Source organism: Athene noctua, chromosome 1 (genome assembly GCF_965140245.1).
Source record: "Athene noctua chromosome 1, bAthNoc1.hap1.1, whole genome shotgun sequence".
Taxonomy (NCBI): domain Eukaryota; kingdom Metazoa; phylum Chordata; class Aves; order Strigiformes; family Strigidae; genus Athene; species Athene noctua.
In genome coordinates this window covers 193,421,316-193,441,171 of record NC_134037.1, presented here as the reverse complement: position 1 = coordinate 193,441,171, position 19,856 = coordinate 193,421,316, and the positions used below count along the sequence as shown (strand labels likewise).

The following is a 19,856-nucleotide window of genomic DNA, read 5'->3' as shown; positions in this document are numbered from 1 at the left end:
TGTATTTCCCCTGTTTTCACATATATGGGCTATTAGAAAAATTCTATTTTAATTTCTGAGCTTTCAGACTTCCCAGTAAATCTTGTAAAGCCTGTGGTGCAACACTGACATTTTTTGCCTCCTCGGTGTAAGCAGCACTCCAGGTCCTGGGTAAGGAGACTACTTCTGTGGAGACAGGAGGTTTTCCAAGGTGACTGCTGCTTTGCTTGCAATGACTGAGACCTTCCTCCAGTGTCATTGAAAATGAACCATTTTATTAATGTAAATTACCTTCTGCTCATCTCCACTGAAAAAGATTAAAGTTAACTCATCTGTGTTGAAACCCTGCATGGTTGTTGGGGTCAGACTGCAGAAGTCAGAACAGATGCAGGACAGAAGACTCAACAGTTACAGATATGTAGAATTCTCTGTATGGTTAATACCCATGCTGATTATACAGTAATTTGGAGATCCAAATCACTTAACAAGTATTAACTACTTAATACAACGCCCCTGAGAGGTATTTAGGTAGAGCTAAGCAAGAATTATTATCTCTGTATAACTGACTGAGACTGAGATGTGGTTTGTTTGAAGCCACATGGCAAGTCAGCTGCAAAGCCAGGATTAGCACTTGGGTCTTTCACTCCCAGCTGCCATGTTCAAGTCACTGAAGTGTTGCCCCTGAAGATTAATAAGGATTAATGGGCAAAGCAGGGGAGAAAGAACAATGTATGCCAGAAATATAATAATAAAATTCCAGGGTGAAAAATGAATACTGAGGTGTTGAAAGGCCTGGAGAAATCATGAAATCTAGGAAGAATTTTATAGTTTCTTAAAAGATGTGCCTCTGATGATAACTAACGCCAAAAAGGGAAGGAAGGGAGATCCTTTTAAATCTTACAGCCTGTAAATCTTAAATAGATATCAACTGGACAGTGAAAATCACATTCACATGTTTATATTGCAAATTTACAGAGAAACACTCAAGCTGCAGTTTACAAGTGATTTTAAATCCCTCAGAAATCCAGACTGGAAAGCAATCCTCAAACAAAGCCCCTAGGAACAGTGAGGAGTACAGAATAATGCAGTGAGAGAAGACACATTAGGAATCACGATAAATTGCCTGACGTGAGCTCTATGGTCAACTTCTTATGGTCACAAGACACTCAGAGACATTTAAACAGATCAAGTCTGTAGGTGCAAGAGGGTTTGTTTCCCTCTGTTTTGAGCCCTGATGAGAGCGTCATTGCAACACTGTGCAGCTCTGCACTTTTCAAGAACACCAAAAACTGAAGAGTTTCAGTTTCAAGATGAGAGACAAGGATGCCTAACGTTCAGAAAACATGCCTTGGAGTGAAAGATATATGTGCAATGAACTAAGTCCCGTCTGAAACAGGACTGGTGGTTGGTTTCATCACAGTCTGTAGCAGGGAGGTGGAGCTGTGAGGCTGGAAGGCAGCTCCATCTCACAGGCAAAGGTATAATTTCCACCGCAAGAAGGTGCCTATAAACAGAGTTGGACTAAACTCCCATCTTAGCATGGAAGGTGAAAAACCATGCATGTGGTTGGACTGAGGTGGGTTCACCATAAGGGGATTATCCAGAAGTTTTTCTCTAGGTCCATGATGGCTCCCAGAACTGAAGCAGAAAAAGCTCTGAAGAGTCCTGTGGCCCAAGTTAGGGCATGCAGTCAGGTTGTGCCCTACACAAAATTTTCTTCCTGGCTTCACTAGTTTAGGACTAAACTGCATTTAAGCTGAAAACAAGCAAACCCTTAGGAAATTAAAAGAGAATCAACATGGAAGACATATGAAGAGTGAAATATGAAACAAGAAATTTGTTCTGATCTGGTTCTCAAATGGTAGTTTATAGTAATGACATCTTTCCTTAACCCTTGGCTTGGAAAAAGTACGTCTACAGCTCACTAACTGCAGTCCAATACAGGGTGACATCCAGTGGTCTGTGTGATTGCTAATATGGGAGATGCTCACTTAGAGCATAAATTCATTTCCAGGGCAACACCTACCACCCGAGGAAGACAAGGTGCTCTGGAAACAATGCAATTTACTCATGCATGGGTTGTACCTATTGTTACACTGTTACTAAAAAAAGTTCAAATTCTCACCTTGTGTACACCTGCGCCATCTCAGTGAAGTCTCTGGTATAACTGGCGTAACTCCATACAGTTGCTGTAACTGAGCTGTGTCATGATAACAGCGATTAATCCACAGGACAGGAAAAACGGAAAGCAAAAGTTCTGACTCTGCCAACAGTCAGTTTATTGGCTTTTATTTTCCAAAGCATGCCATGGGTGAAGTATAGGAAAATGCATCCACAGTCAAGCCCGCCGTGCCTCCAAGCCCAGCAGAACATGCTTCAGTAGTTCTCATTTGCTTCTTAAAATGCCTGCAAGCCCAGCAGTTTATGAAGCAATTCCATTACAAACAGATTAAAAAAAGAAAAGAGAAAAAAAAAAAAAAAGAAAAAAAGAGGGATTTCTGGGGACCACTCTTAACACTCCTGTATCTCCAGCTCAATAGCTGTATTCAACCCGTTCTGCTCACTGCTCAGTCCCAATTGCAATGAACTAGCTCACTGCTCAGTCCCAATTACAATGAAAGTATTTAATTTCCTCTTTGATTTCCCTTCAACAACAGATTGCAACTTGTGACACTTCAAGTAATTTTGGTAGCTCATTTAACACACACTGAAACCTGAATATCTGCTGATTATGTTCCCAAGCTCTGGCTCATTGCAATAAAGGATGTAGAAAGGAGATGCAATCTCTGGAGATTGAGAACCTGAACATGATTACTGCTGGCTAAAAACTTGTTTTGTCCCAGTAGTCTTGGGGTACAGCTAGAATCTTTCATGAATGATTAATGAACTATAGGTAGATCAATGAAACTCTGCCCTAAATGTATCTGTAACCAACTCAGGTGGGGTTTGAAGAACTCTAACCAGCCAGTATCCTGTAATTTGTAACTCTTGATGTAGTGAAACGGAGTAATTCATCTCATTTACTGTGGCTGGTTTCTCTAGCCCAAGTACCTGAGTCACCTAAGTGATTGGTTCTTTTTTTTTCCCTTCCCTGCTTCCTACTCAGCATTAAAGTTATTATGTGGTGGGTTGACCTCCAATATCCATGTTCACATTGAGGAGGACCTTTTTCCATCAGTAACCCCACTGATTCCAAGAACTGAAAATTCAGGATTATACTCATTACTGGTGAATACACTCCATCGTTTATCAAGAGAATGTTAAACTTCCCATAAAGCACTTTTTAGTGTCAAGTCTTGGAGATCTTTACATTCTGTTAGCAATATCAAATTCCAAAATTATTTCTTTCCCTGATTTCTATAACCAGCATAGCCACTTACTTCCAGGAATAATAAAGACTGTAGAACATATTCTCATCTTTCTTGATGGATGATAAGTTGGCCTCAGTAAAGTTGTTAACGATGTAAAATAAAATGCAAATTAAATAGCACAATCAAAATCAAGCTATTAAAAAAATAGTCATGCAGGCAGTATATACTAAGTACCACCCTTTTGCTTACATTGTTACATAGATTATACCAGCATATTAGAAACATAATAAATCACAGAAAGCTGTTTCTATAGCCAGGAGTTTTCTCAAACTATGGGTCATGACCCTCCATGGGGATTCATGAATGAGTTTGAATGGGGGTCACAAAAAAAATGTTAGCAAGAAGCAAGGGCAGATATTTTGTCCTAAATTGAGCAGCCCAGTCGTCTAGCATGAGAACAAGAGAGCAGACTGTAATTAGTGGCTGCAAGTATTTACACTTGCTAGGGAACTGCTAACTACCTTTAATTACAACAGCTTACTTTCTCCAGGAGAGGGGAGCAATATAGGCTAGAATTAAAATTGCCTGATAGTTGCTAACTGCCTTTCATTGCAGGCAATAGATCTGTTTCTCCAGGGAGGAAGAATAAACTTGCAACTGGATCTTATTCCCCCATCATTTAGAAATGGGGCCATTACCAACTCAGGGGGTCACACAAATATGCAGTCAAACACGGTTGTATTTTCAAATGGTGTAAGAAAGAAATCAATAGTCTCATTTACAGAACGTGCAACCACCAAGCAAAGAGTGAGGTGCCCCGTGCAATCTGCACTGTATCCTGGTGAAGAAGGACATTTATTTAAGGACTTAAAATGAGAAACTAATTGGAAAAGTAGAATGATCTCACTGAAAAGAACTTATATATTTCTCTCTGATGCCCTGCTTGTCATCTGAACTCACTTTCTTGCCCAGAAGGGAAAGCTGTCAGCAACTGGATGTACCAAGATGGAAACTGAAGATTGGCACCTGAGGTTGCAGTCCAACACCACACAGCTTGGCTTGGTTAGCACACCAAATGGGTCAAGACAAGTCCTCTCCTCTTCCCTCCTAAGGGCAGCTTTCATTGAGACTGGAATAGAAAGTATCCAGCTCTTCTTCCTCTCTCAAAATTAGGGATTTTAGGGAAATATAAGAGTGATACACACCCCACATCCCCATGGTAGGAGCTTTTAGTGTCATCAAAGTCCACATTTGCTTTCTTGATGTCTCTATAAAGTCCATGACACCTGTGGCTACAGAGCAGCCTGTCTCCTTTGGTGCCTTCTGGCTGCTGCCTCCATGATGTACCTTGCTCTGGGGGTGCTCTGCAGCTCCTCAGAAAGGAGTGAGAGAGATGTCAGGTGAAAGTGATCTCGCTGGTGGACATGTGCTTATCTTGACAGCAAGAGTCTCTGCTGTACAGTGCCTCCACAGTCCTGTTCCCATTCCCACACCACACCCTGCGATGTGACTCACTCTCCCTTGAGAAGCAGCTCAGAAAAGGGATCCAGGTAACAAATAACCTGGGGAAAAAGAAAGGGAAAAAAAAAAGGAAAAGTGTTATTTTTCAGCTGGATCAGTTTTTCAACCTGTTGCATTGCACAACCACGTGAGCACCTGTGGTGGCCTGAGCCAAGAGTGGAAAACGTTTAAAGTGGCTTAAACACTTCCACATAGTGGCTGCTTGTGAGGGAAAGACCAGCCCTGGCTGCTGGCATGGAAAAGTGCTCTGCTACTCAGAGGAGGCTCCTGAGCTTTGCAGGCAAAGATGTAACACAACGCAGGCCTCAGCACTGAAGCAGGGCAACTTGAAACTCAAAATGGACATAGCTTCCAGCTAGTGAGGGTGATTAGGCATGGGAGGAGATGAGCTTGCATTGGCCTGGCACATTAAAGAAGAGATTAACCCATAAGACATTCTTAAAGCTAAGGTTTGGGTCTCTCCTGTATTGGTGTGCAAGAAATGAGATTAAAATTGTTATAATGCACCCCATGCAGAGGAGAGGGTACAAACGGTGTCAACCCACTGGACTGGACAGTTGGCTTCCCCCCTTAAATCCTGCCCTGTACCCACTGGCCTCAATGGCATTGTATCCAAAGAGCGTGCAAATAGAATGACTTAAAAATACCATGTTTGTGCCATGGGCACACTCCCACTGAGCTACTGGGACCTTCCCAACCTTCCCACAGGCTCTCTGCCCACTACAGAAAGTCAACACTAAGGAAAAACCTTCTTGTGAACCATGACACCTTGTCTTCTGACAATTTGGTGTGTGATACATGGCAAACTACCTTCCCCAGAGAACCCAGTAGGCACAAATTATTCCAGAAAGTTCCCCGAGCAGAAATACAGCTTCCAAAATCAAGTAGCAACTCTTGCCAAAGCATTTCTTGACTCCTGTCAGATCTACAGGGATCTACTCAGGGGATCTTTTCACACCTTCCTGTGAAATGCTTTGTAACTGCAATTGCAAGTCAGGTTTTACCAAGTTTTTCTTTGCAGCCTGTCAGCAGCATTTTGACTAGCCAGAAGGGTTACCTCCATGCTCTCCAGTGCTGAGCAGGATGCCTGCAAGCTGTGCATCTTGTTCAGGAATAGGGGTGCAGTTCCCAGCAGCCTGAGAAGCCAGGGAGAATGATTTCAAAACGTATTTACTGGTAACTGCAAAGAGAAAATAATTTATTTATTTAAATCTCTGCCCCTTGACTCCATGCTGCTTAGCTTTGTGTCACTTCTGTGCCAGGTGAAGCACAGACTGGACAGGTATGGCTGGCAAGGGGATGTTCTGGGCAGCTCCAAGTAGAATGGAGGCTTTAAAGTAGATTTTCAAAACATTATGGATTTCATCTTTGCTTAGCATCTGGTTATTGTGCCGAAGCCATGAATCACACCACTTGAAGTGATTGAAGGAGGGGAAAGAATAATAATAATAAAGTGGCAAACTAGCTCAGGGATAGGCTTGGGACTCCTATTAAACTTGAGAGGCTACAATTTCTATTCCCAGACCTGCTGGTTAACACAAGAACAAGCACCATACTTCCCCACCCCATCCAAAGAGTTGTACTAGGCAAAAACTGAGGAGCAAACCAGCAACAGGTCAATCCTGTACTGTGTAGTCAAAAGTTGCCAGCAGATTAACATGGCAGCGCTCATGAAAAGTCTGCAGCAGCTCTGGCAAGCTTTGCAAAATTTATAATTATAGCTACGGGCTTCATCGCAAAAGGAACCAAATATGTGATGTTTGTTTCTGTGGAAGAATGGGAGGAGACTAATGGTAAAGGAGAGGGAGTGGGAGTGCGGAAGCGGGGAGAGGGGAAGGCAGAGAACTGAGCCCTGCCGAGTTTTCAGGGACCGCAGAAAAAATCATCTAAATAGAGTAGTTCAGACCTCAAATACTGTGCGGTGCTTTGACAATCTTCTGGTTTATGGCGTACTTAACAAAGTGTTCTTACATTTACTAGGCTGGAATGTCCATTTGACTATAGACTCTGCTACTTTGCTCGTACTTTAACATGTTGGACACGTGACAAAAATGTGTGTAACGCATTTTTTAAAGTGTTGATTGTGCTCGTAATTTTCAAGTCAGAATATAAAATAAACATCTCTGCCCTTTCTTCCAGCAGGCAGCACAGAGATCTGCTCTCCGCGTTCTATCTGACAGGTACATTTTGTCATTTTTATGAACTATAAATTGCTTTATGAAACGTTGAGCCCTATTTATTGTGGCATATAACTCATAATCGGATTTTGTCCCCAAAGTATCTGTGAACTGGGATGTTAAACATTTTGCATGCTTGGATTTGTCATGCATGTGTAGAGTTTATTACTGCAAAAATCACAGTCTTGTTGTATTTCATACAGAGTATGCAGAATCCCTTGTTGTGATACCAAACGAGAGATAAGAAACTTACTGGAGAAGGCATGAATGATGCAGTAAATTCTGAGCTTTAGAGTTTGCTGAGATATATCTGAGCTCATTTTTCAGCAATAAGTACTTCATTTATTCCGAGATGTTCTCTTTTGACTTTTTCCAAATCCTTTCCCTGGGAATTACCCTTCTTTTGATGAGATTCTCTGTATGTTTTATGCACAAAAACAATGCCCTTTTTTACCCCTTAAATTTTGAAAGATGGGTATTTTAGAGGAATTTAATTCATTTTTTCACTCCTGGAACTGAAGCAGTGCTCCAGGCAGATAAGCAGGGGACCAAATCCTTAGACAGTGTTCAGATTTTACTCAGCTCTTTTTCAAGCAAAAATCCATTAACTTCAATGGGAAACTTGCCCGAGTGAGGAATTCAGGATTTGGGCCATAGTAAATGTTATAGTTGGGCCGTAGGTCTGCACAGGTATTTACCTTAAATGACTTTTATGAAAGAGGATTGATTGAAATATAAGGTAGCTTTCTAAGACGGTCCTGATTTCTTTTCCAGTTTTGGGAACGGGGGGAGGGAAGGGGGAGGAGAGACTGTACATTTTAGTGCCTGTGAAAAAGAACTAGCAGATTTACATTTATCCACAAATGAGGTACTGTGTCATGCAGGCTGACACAGAGTAAATTTCCCCATGCCTTGTTGGCAGCCCCCTCTGCTCTGTCTGGCCCCCCGCCCCCCGCCTCCCTGGGAATAAGCAGTAATTGACTCTGGAAGCCAGCTCAGGCCAGGATTTCTCCAGAGCAGAGCCTGTCACTTAGGCTGAATTATATGTTGTGCATGGATGAATAACATTTCTCTCTGCTTGGAGGCTAAGACCGCCAAAATTATCGACCTTCCTCCCCCCCCCCCCCCAAGTTTACAAACACCGTTTTGTTTAGAATTTCCCTCCCCTCCTTCAGGAAAAAAATTCCCGATTGAAATGTATGGGATGTGGGTGAAATTGCTGGCACGGTTGTAGGGCACACAAGTATTTGCTGTAACTGGGATGAACGGAAAAAGAAAGGAGTCAGAGTCAACGTTATGCCTCACTCCCTGGAGGTGTGCAAGCTCACCCCCGAGGCAAAGCAGCTTTTGCACTTGGTGGGGACAACACCATGATCAAAGAAAACGTGGGGGACTTTTTTCAGCATCCTTCCCCTGGGCTGAATGAGGAGCATTCCTGCAGAAATGCCCCTGAAGGTAGTTAACAACAAGCTCCAAACCCTGCAGTGCGTTTCTGTCTCCCCTAGAAAGAAAAGTGCTGGTGATGGGTAAATCACTGGGGTGGTGAGTGAGCTGGGCGAAGGCTGCTCTCATCCTCAGGGCAAAAGGGCTTAAATGTTGCCCATCACACTTTAGATTTAGTTTATGATCAGATATTTCCCTCTCTGCCCCTAAAAGCATGCCAGGAGACTACAGCTTTCCCACCTGCTCTGCCAGCGTTTGGCTGCTGGAGCACCCTCCTCTCCTCCTCCTGGAGGGGGTGCTGGGAAGGCCGTGGGTGCACCCTGCAGGGGGGTGCCTCCATGCTGCCCATAACCTCACTGCCGTGAGCAAATGGGAGGGCAGGAGGCCAAAATCCCACACTGTGACAGAAGTTTCTGTCTAGCCTTGGCTAAAGTGAGGAGGCCTATGGTACTGCTGCTCATTACTTGTGTCCCAGTAAGAGCTCCCAGTCACACACCAGCACTTCCCCACGTCAAGGTAGATGGCAGCTTAAATAAAGCTCTCAGTAATTTTGCCTGTTATGTTTTTTGAAAAATTTTCTCCAGCAGCTCTTATTGCAGTTTTTGCTTTCAGATTGTGTTAAAAAGGTAACAGTTAGCTAAACTGAAGGAGGAATAAAAACCAAACTAAAACAAACAAAAAAAAGTTTTTAAACCTGTAGCCATTGATTTCTTTAGTGTATTGCATTCAGTCTTGTTTTCAGAATGACACAGTAACCCCCAGCAGATTTATGTGCAAACACAAAGATTAGTGACCCAGAAGCCTGACTGAAACAGCTTTTCTGCTTCCAGAAGACAGGTTGCTCTGCACATGCACGGACTATTTTGTCAGGAAAGATGCACTAGCCCCATTAGCTTTTCATTCTCTCCTGAAAAACCCTCAATGTTTATCCTGCACAGCGTGGTTTTAATTTTATTGTGCTCTTCAGTGAAGTGGTCTAACTATATAGATTGCTCGGTTTCTGAGACAGAGAAGAACAAGAACTTAACTCATATACCTTAATGGTGTAGTGCTAGCATGTCTTCAATTGTCTGACTCTCATATCCACTGCCTGAATAGCTTTCAAATGAAGAAGAATGTCTGTAACTAAAATATTCAGTCTGTTCTGTTGTTATTTAACAGTAAGCAGAGTGGTTAAGCCAGGTCTTAAACCTGCTTAATCCCGCTGAGCTAAATAGATTTTATTATTGACTCCCATGGTCCCAGAACTCTGACCTTAAGGCTGAAGTTAAAAGCTCATTTTTTGCAGTCTGTTCCACTAAACCAGAAGCACTTGCTGGATACATTTGCAATGGAGAATGTCCAGCTGTAAATTACAGCTGTTTGTAATCATACCCAAACACAACACTCATTATTATTCTTTTGTTCTTTTTAGGCTGAAAAGCCCACCATGAGGGAGACTGCACAGTACTTAATCCCCACATTAAATTTCCTCGCAGCTCATATTCATGTGCAAGATAAGATTTTCCATGAAGTAAAGATTTACAGTGGTCCTAGGGCACTTTTATTCCCCTAGCTGCTTTTATTTCTCTGTGCTGTAGTGGAGACCAAGTGTCTGCTGAAGAGTTTTGAACACTTAGAGGGAAGCGTTGTACCACCACTGAATTTCCTCTCTCGTTGTAATAGGGGAAAGATAGCTCATTCACGTAGTGCTTGGGTGATACTTAAGAGACATGCTTAATTCACAGTTGCGGTCTATTCTCCTTTCTGTGTACTTAACGCTGGAGGATCCATGCAGGCCCTGCTAGCTCTGCCTGTATGAAGCTCAGCGCAGGCACGTAGGACAGAGGAAGAGTTGAACCCACTCAGTCCAGGAGCCCTGTGGCCATGCTGGCAAGCCCACCCATCCCAGCTGATAAATCCTGTAAAGAGCCCAACTCACTAGCTTACGTTCAGCACCTGATTAATATATACATGTCATCCAGACCTGAACTGTTAAGTACAGTCTATGATAAACCTTTTTGATTTACCACCTTGGGCTGTTGACAGACAAGGCATCTTGACACTAACATCCATTTGGCAGTGTAGACAAGCCCCGATCGTGATGTCTGGTGAGTTACACAGCCTGTCTGAGCTTCAGTCCACCTTCCTGTCAGGTGGAAGGGGTAGTACTTTGCATTTCCGTGTAACCGTGCCTTGTCTGTCCGTGTTTGACCACAGTTAGGATGCTGAAATGCAGTCTATGCCAGGCATGAGCTGGTTTACCCTAATGGGTCTGGCCAGTTGCATTTAAGATCCTGAAGGGCAAACAAATACTCCCTGTTGTCCTCTGGGGCAGTGAAAGGTTCGGGGAGCTGAGCAGGAGGTTGTGCAAGGCAGCAAAGCCCCACATCTGCACAGACAGACATTCGCAAGCATTTGCCTCTCATGGGCGCATGCACACATTTAGCACTAAGCTGCAAGGAAACACGAACAGAAAAGGTTGACCTGGGACAATCCAGTCTGTTCCCCTGATCATGCAAGCAGCCACAGGATCAGTTATTAGTCCAGCGGGATCTGTAGCATGTCTCTTCTTCTTCAGACAAAGCCACATTGAGATACACCATTTGGGTTAGGAGGCCTGGGGAGCGACTGCCTGTAAAGTATTAAGGCAACAATAAGAGGCAATTTAGACTTTTAATAGGTCACTTAAAGCAGAGAAGGCAGCTGTCCAAGCAGCCTTAAAACTTTCAGCGGACTGAGCCAAAGATTTCTTGTTCTCAAGTATCTGCTTGAGCTGTGATTAAGCGAAGCAGTTAAACTTGTGATACCCCAAAGTAAGTAAATAATCCAGTGGCAGCTAGCACAAATACTCATGTGCTTCATGTCACTCACATACTTATGTTTGTGTTGGACTGAGTTTTTTGATAACATCGCCTTTCTCACCGTGAGAGTCCTCCACATGAGAAGCTGCATGGTCAGCTTATCAGTGGAATGACTCAGCTAGTTGGCGGGCTGCAAAGGCTTCATGTGATGGGTCTGTGTAATCAGTGACAGCCGAGGGGAAGCCTTGGCGCGAGACAGCTGATCAAGGTCCCAGCAGAGAATGACGGAACCAAGATCATGGGTTCTGCAGAAGTCAAAGCTTGGCTGGAGAAGAGTGTACACACACGGTGTTCACTGCAACAGAAACAAACACACAGCTCTCACAGCGTTAGCACAGTGCTTAAACTCTCTGGATTATCTTTGAGAGGAAAAAGAGAATACCTCCAACAGGGAGGTACATCAAGGGATATATCGTTTATGCCTTACATGAAAGCTTGGCTGTTTGGAGATGCTGGTGTCATACAGCTGCAGCCCTCCCACACAGTACAGGGAGGCAAAGGGCGACTGCTGCTAGAAATGGTCCAGAGTTTCTTAGCCCTCCTAGTTACAGAACTCGAAGGAAGAAGAGTAATGATACATATTGTATATAGGATACTAGTGCCAGTATCGGAGATTTGTAAATTACTGAAAAGGGGCTTTAAAAGAAGAGCCTGTATATAAGGCCTGGAGTGAAAAGGAACTGATCTCTGTAAAATTGGGACTCCATCTCCCTTTATTTAGCTTGTGAGCAAGACCTGCAGCACTCATCTGTTCGCTGTTGGATGTTTTCCCACACCTTGACTGTTGCTGGTGTTTGTTTAGAATTGTTCTACCATAGCACTGAAGATGTGATTTGGATGTATTGCAACGCTGCAAGAGAAGGTGGAGCAGAGCTGTACTAGAGAATTGTAAAAATTTTGATCCCTAGCTAGAAATACTAAATACCAAAATTCATTTGGTGTTTAGAGAAAGAAAAAGAAAAGTTAAGATGCATTTTTTCTTGAAGGAAGGGATAGTGTTTTGCTATCATGTCAGCCAAATATTTTCTACCTCCCTGTGGTTGACCCCATGCATTCTCAATGGCCCCCCAAAGATATCTGGGGGGAGACTATCAGTTCTAGTTCCAAGAAACATTTGCATTTTCAAAAATATCTATCTGCTAAAAGAAAGGTCTGACTAGTAATTTCTCATGTATTTTCTTTGGCTTGCTAGGTCTTTTAAGAATCAGCGTGTGGATAATTACAGAATTAATGCAGAGGGAAAAAGAGACAAGGTGTAGGTCTCTGGTCTTTCATATATTAGTAAGGAGAAAACAGGTCCCATTGCTGGCTGGCAGCATGAAGAATATGCAAAGTGCTATTGGGAAGAAGAGTGTATATGTGTGCAGCATATGAAGTGCCTCAGCATATGATTAACCTCACTGGGTATGTAGTAAATAGTAGATAACTGTGATCAAAAAAGTATTCATGTGATTTATCAAACTGAAGAACTGTGCATTTTGCAGTGAAGCAGGAGGTCAATCCTGAAATCTAGGGCAAGTAGAGCAATAGGAAATTGCAGGGACTAAGAAGTTAATCATACCGTTGGACTGCTTCCATCTGGTTTTGAAAGACAGAGTCAGTACAGTGCTAGCGAGGATGCTTCACGGCAACAGAGCAGGAATTAATTTTTTCAGCAAATCTTCAGCTATCATTTGCGGTAACACAGGCTTATAAAAATGTAATTTAATTTCTTGGGAATAAATCACATAGGACAAGAAGTGTGAGAGTGTTTTTTTAATGTGTATATCTGAGGGAAAAAAAAAAAAAAAGAGTGAGAGTAGGAGAAACAGCAAAAATCCAAGAGGAAAAAAACATTAACAATATGAAACCTGGAAGGCATAAATGGCTTTCTGGTTAAATTGTGCAGGTAATTGTCTTTGAAAAATCAGTTTTCAGTTGGGAAACTTCTACATTTTTATGACCCTTGGAGGCATAATCTTGTCTAACCTGCCTGTCCATCTTCATCAGCGTGGGTCAAAGGAGCACTGTCTTAAAATATTGTTGAATCAATGCTCTGAACACCACTCCCATATATCATGAGTACATAGCTATGGGCAGTGAATTTGTTAATAAATTCTGTTTTCCTTATTATTGAAATTACTTGTGATATTTCAGTGAGACTTGAACATTATGCTCCCTTTGGGCAATGACAGTCCCCCTAGGCAATGAACATGTAAAACAAAGGGGATTTTAACCTTGATAGTAACTCTGGTAGCTAAAACTTGCTTTATGGGAAGCGGTAGGAGGACAGTTAGTTGATAAGATGATGCCTTTCTTACTTCAGCAGTGGGATGAGACAACAGAGACACCTATATTATGAATGAAGTATTGTGCTATTTTTAGTGCTATGCTGCAAAAGTGAAATCTTATAAATACATTTGTATCTATTTCCAGTCTGATGAAAGAGAGCTCAGGGTTTACACAGCAGCAGTAGCAAGAAACTGGGGACCATGCTGTTCCCACAAATCACACTTTCATTAACACCCTATTTTATGAAAAGCTGACTATTTGTGGCAAGCAACGCCACCTCAGCCTGGTCCAGTTACCTGATGTTAGCTCGGGACTTTTGACCACACGTTTGTGAATCACATCCTAGCTGTAGCTCAGGGGGTCTCCAGAGCGGATGCAGCAACGCAAAGGAGAAATTTCAGTTCCCTTTCAGTGAGGCAGTAGTCCACGCAGCAGATGGAAGGCGATCCCCCCCTTCAAGCTTTAATCACTCTGTAATCAGCCAGGCACAACAGGGTTTTCTGGCATCAGCCCCATGGGTGACAGGCTCGCTCCAGTTGTTTTTTCCTGCCTTCTTGCAAAGATGCTTTAGAAACCCCAGTTGAACTTCTGGGTTTGCCTTTGTCACTGGCAAGGCTATCTGCCTACTGCCCTCTGTATTTTTTAATTGTAGTTTCAAGAGCATTTTCTCCTTGCTCTTGGTTTCGTTCTGACCCTGGCAACAGCGGAGACAAAGAGCAAAGGGGAGCCCTGGTTTGCTCGGGGCTGAGCAGCCACATTCTGCAGGAGTCCAGTCCCACGAGAAAGAGCTGTGCTTGTTCCCAAGGTGGGCAAGGGGCTTCGCAGTGCAGTGTCTTTATGAGGCCCCAGTGGGGACAACACAGGATCGGTACCTTGGCTGGCCCTTTGCTCTTTGAGGGGTGAGGAGAACACCAACAGAAGCAAAACCATGGCCAGTTTCTTTGTAGGCAAAAAAAGAGGTGAGTATGTACGAAGAAAGAGGTGCTCTGTGATTTCTCCATGGGAATTAGTGTGTGGCTGAATCAGGCCTGAGATGCTGCTGCAAGGAGATCACATTGTTGTGTTCTGACATACTTTGCTCCCCCATGCAGTACCCTCCAAATGTCTCCACCTTTTTTTCATGACTGCCTCAATTTTGATGTAGGCTGCAGGAAAATGTTTATCCTTCCATCTCTTCTTGGGGAAGAGTTGGATTTATTCTGCTGTTGAGGAAGGATTCACACTGTTCTAGGTTTCTTGCATTTCAGTGAATAAAAATGTGTGATCTTTGAACAGCCTGGGTTTCCTCACAGAGAAAAACTGGAACGTTTGTGAGATCTGACAGACCTCTTAGGATGGAAAGCAGTTTCCCACTTAGCTATTTCCCATATGTTGGCGTGAAGGTACAGCAGCAGGCCAATAGGGTCTTACAGCTCGGCAGGATCCAACAAATCTCATACAAATGCTTTACCTTGAAAAATATCACAGCTGAAAGGTTTCAGGCATGTTTGATAGTAGCTCTAGAGAAGTCCTTGCCTAAGAAAGCCTTGGGAAGGACATCCAGAACTTTCTGAGAACAGGATCAGATTCACAAAACTATTTTTATCGCCTCCCAGATTCTTATTCCTTTGGCAATGCTTTCATCTTCCTCCCGTATTAGAAAGAATCAGTGCATGCTGGTTGATACATACAGGCTGTCTCATGGCTACCCATGATTCTGGGCCAAACAAATACCATCTAAGTCTCCTGAGGACCACCATCTGTATTTGCAAGCAAATTCCTACTGAAAAGTCTGTGAAGGGGACACTCTTCCACAGCCCCATTACAGACCTCGGAATCCTGGAGATCCTAAGGGTTACAAAAGTCTCATCCCATCCAAGGAATTGTTTCTTTCCTGCCTTCTATAAATAAACCAACCAAACAGACAAAACCTCCTTTCTTTCTGTGCAGTGCATTGAAATCTGGATACTGAAGCAAGGCCACATTCAGAGAATTTCTGTGCCCTGCAGAGCTTCCAAAGTAGGGACTTGATCCCACATTCCTGATATACCCAGAAGCCAAATTAAAATTGTTGGGAGTTTTTAGTGAACACGGAATGTTATACCTATCTGTAGGGCTTGAGCTGCTTAAAGAGGAATAATTTTTCCATGCATATGAAAAGTCTTTCATGCAGACATCAGGAGAAGGAGGTATGTTTATACACTTCTTAGCCAATGCTGATAAATTGGCTTAGCATGCAAACCTTTTGGTTTACCCATGTAGTTTGTGGCAGTAGGGAGCATTTTTTTCACAGTAAATGTGAAAAGTAAATAGAAAAATTACAGGTCTATGGTTTAGTTTGATTGAGAGATTTTTTTTCTGCATGAAATGAAATCTTAAATCATATAATTGTTTTAAACATTTTGAGTCTCACTGTAATACTTTTTGTGGTTCATCAGTGGCTCTGATCAGTGCCCACTAGCAATGATTCTTACTTTACACTACTGTAGACTTTGTTTTAAGCTTCAGTGATGAGATTTTCACTGGTACAAAATTAAATAGCTTCACTGATTTCAGTAGTGTTACCCCAGTTTTCACCTACTGAGGATTTGACCTAAGTACTTTGGAAACGTTTGCAGCTTTTAAAAGTCACATCATTACCATTATGCACTTCCAAAGCTTGCACGAGTGAATTATTTTAAAGGAAAGCACTTGGTGTGTGGTTCAGACATCAGGATTCAGTTACGGTTCAACTTCAACTCAGTCAGACTATCTAGCAGCTCACCCAACACCCTTGCTACTAACCTGATGAGAAGGGCTGCAGGGAAGGTATTCAGACTCCTGAACTGTTGGAGATTTTTGATGCAAACTAAGATCCCAAAACCTCAAATGGCTCATTTTCCAAAGTTTTTTTGCTCAGTCAGCATTTCAGGAGGTCCATCTGGTGACATTTTCTTTACCAATTATCAGAACAAACACTTTCTGCTTTATTTTCCTTTTTTTTTTTTTTTTTTTTTTTTTTTTAATGGGAAAATTCAGAATTGGAGAGCTTTGTTCCAAACTGGAATGGCATGGAATTTCAAAATCCTCCTCAGAATGGAAGACCTTCCTTCTCTATTTATAGCAGACTGCCCTTGTTACAGTCAGAGAGGAGCCAGATCATATTATGACGGTGTGCTCTTGCATGTTTTTAACTTAGATTTAAAATTAGATCTGGCTTGAAACTAGGTGTAAAAAGTCTAAGTTCAGACATTACATTTTTATAACCTGAAAATGATATCATTTTGAAAGGCAAAAATAAATAAAAAATATTTAAATTAAATTAGGCATTTTTCCACGGTGTATGACACATGCTGTCTTTCATATAGTCTGCAATCTTCTGGCATTTTAGCAAAAAAAAAGAAAATTATTTATTTTAAAGGTAGGTATTTTATGCCTAATTAAATTTACTTTGCATACCAGTGTATCATCTTCTGTATTAGACTGCTGTAAAGATTTTAAAGGTCTTTTTCATTCTTGACTCAGGCGCAAAACCCTTCTTCATGCTGAGGGACTGCCTGTCACACACACATTCACACAGAAGGGAATAGGCCCTTCTCTGTGGAAATCTAGCAGCCGAATAATTCGCAAATAGCTCTCTTATTATTTACTGGCACAATCAAGCATAACTGCTCTAAATGAACAAAGAGTTTGTCAAATAAAAAAAACAGGGGAGCAGGGTTAAAGAATCCCATGATTCTGATTTACACAACAGATAGAAATCACCCCAGAAAAGTCATAGAGACCTGCCAAGTAAATTTCTGGCTTTGCAACGATCCTTTAAGACACTTTAATATGCTCTTGTGAGGATCTGTTCTGTCCCTGGCATCACACATGCCCAGGGAGGTCTGTGTGGTTTCATACCCAGGCAGGTGATGGCTGCTGGTGGTGCAGTCTCTGGCGAGGGAGCAGCTAGAGCGTGGCTCCCAGAAGCCCTACAGGACTTTGCTTGCCATTCCCATCTTTCTTTTCTTCCTTCCTACAGCTGCTTTAGAGACAAAAGAGGAAAAACAGACAGAGAGCCTTTATCACAGGCATCTCCCCCCATTCAGCCCCAGATCTCCATGATTTTGACTCCCCAAGTTTCCCAGGGAGACCTTGTCCCAGAGCCTCTGTTGCTGATTCTGGCTGCACCTCATGGAGCCTTGCAATCTTGCTTGCCCAATCTACCTGTTCCCTATTCTTCAAAACCACCCTGACCCTACTGGGGTGCCTGGAGCCCTTCCCAAGACCCCTATATCCCACTAGTCTCTTCCAGATGCCCCCAGTCTCAGGCCCACACAGCAGGAGGCAAGCCCCACTGGCTCACAGTGTTGTGAGCGAAGCCTGGCAAGGCTACCTACTGAAAGGTTGATGTGGTCCCCATCATTGGAGGGGGACAACCTCTCTTCCTGCTGTGGAAGACAAACAGCTGTGGTGGGGGGCCAGCCCATTGTCTTCTTTTGCAGCCCCACAGACACCAGCTTGCTTTTTTGCCGACATGCAGTGGGACATAGCCCAGCTGCACATCAGCGGGGGGCCAGCACTGCCACCTACCCAGCCAGGGCTGTCTCTTGGCTGCCGGCCCCACAGTGGGGCGGCCACACCATCAGGCACGCACAGGGAATTTCTGTCTGCACCTTGAGTCTTCTCCATTCAGTTCCCCACAATAACCATCACTCTTGCCTGCTAATAATCCCCTCAAATACTGATTTCCTGAAGCCACTTATTTTAAGGTCATGATGTCCCTTTTTCTAAAACTTAATAAGCTTGATACTGACCATGTGGAGTTAGAGTGGGTTTGTAAATATTTGTATCTTCAGTGTTATTCCTTTGATAGCAGACACTGGGACAATATTTCCCACATTAAAAGGGCTCTTGGGGAGGTTTAGGAACTCTGGCCAGGCAAAAATAGTTGCCTGAAGGAAGAGGAAAAACCTTAGAGAATTACCAGACTCCTTTTTTTTAAAATTTTGAGACAAATGGACTTTTCAAACTTTGCCCTGAAAAGAGATCTGGTCATGACCTACTATAAATCTCATATGGCCATTTAAAACCTCACACTGCTCTGGTTAAACAGCATTGCACCAGACAAAACCTCCAGGGCATGGGGACATTGCTGCGGTTTTCCCCTTTCAAGCTTGTATATTGTCCCCATAACATATTGCCAATGTTCACAGGACCAAATGAGACTGTGGCCTTTCTTTAATGTACTCAGAGCTCTTGTGTCAAGAGCCTGTGAGGTCAACAGGAAAACATGGAATGAAATCTCGGCTGAGTGTTGGTCTTTCCCAGGCTTCCTGGCAATTTCCAACTTCTCACTCTGTTGTTTTCACTTAATAAGATAGAGCTTGTCCTCCACTCAAAAAAAAAAAAAAAAAAGAAAAAAGAAAAAAAAAAGGCTGAAAGAGCTAAGACTCAGAAAATAAACAGTTTTGTAAAAGCCTGGCAGATTCCCGGTCTGCTGAACCTAATAACAAGCACTCTTGTTTTTCCAGTTTGAAACTCTTTGGTGCAAACCCCCCTCATGCAAACACCTCCCAGGACTTGTGGAAAATGATACAGTGTACAGAAGAGTGCTGGGCTTCCAGTATGAAATCTGTAGCCTATGTTTTTGAAATAGGGATGTTGAAATGTGGGAGCTCTCAGACTAACCTGAATTTGGGGCTCCTCCAGCTGTCACATCACCCTCAGCTTTCTTCCTCCTCTTCCTGCTGGAGGGATTCACAGCACAGCACCTCTCTCTGTTAAAGTTGAAGAAGAAAGCAACAACTGCAAAGCCTGTTGTGCAAACCCAGAGAACAGTTTGAGAAGCAAAACCTAAACACTCTGAGATTATCACTCTATAATTGATACAGAGATGTACTGTGACCTCTGGTTCAACTTCTCTTTTTATAGCGTTTTCTATATTAACATGTTATCTGCTTGTCAGCTGCCACCAAATTTTAACCTCAGACTGCTGATATTTTCTGAGTATTGTGTAAAAATGTATGTGTTTTCCTAAATAATTATAAGGGATTTAATGCTGGTGAAAAGCACCAGGTTGACACCTGATTATCCAGGAATTTCTCCCTTGTGTGGCAAGCATATCTGCACCCCTTCTGGAGCCTGCATTGTCCCCATGCATATTCTTTATGTGTTCAGACAAAGGGCACGGTTACAGCTGACAAGTGCCTTAGCATTCAATGCAGTTAGCTAATCTGAGCGAACACCACATTATTTTCTAGGAAATGTCTTTTATTCTTTTCTTACATTTGGTCAAAACGTAGCATTAACCATTTATTAGTATTACAAAAGTCATGACATTTCTGTCACTGGCCACTGTACATTGCTGT

At 42.7% G+C, this 19,856-nt stretch overlaps 1 protein-coding gene across 1 annotated transcript in view; it reads left to right on the top strand.

Annotated features, from left to right (window-relative positions):
- Positions 1 to 19,856, top strand: part of AFF3 (ALF transcription elongation factor 3) — a 325,782-nt gene that overhangs the window by 244,048 nt on the left and 61,878 nt on the right. The window contains exon 11 of the mRNA XM_074930285.1: positions 6,951 to 6,991. Within this exon, the coding sequence (XP_074786386.1) occupies positions 6,951 to 6,991 (41 nt within the window). The remainder of the gene's footprint in view (positions 1 to 6,950; positions 6,992 to 19,856) is intronic.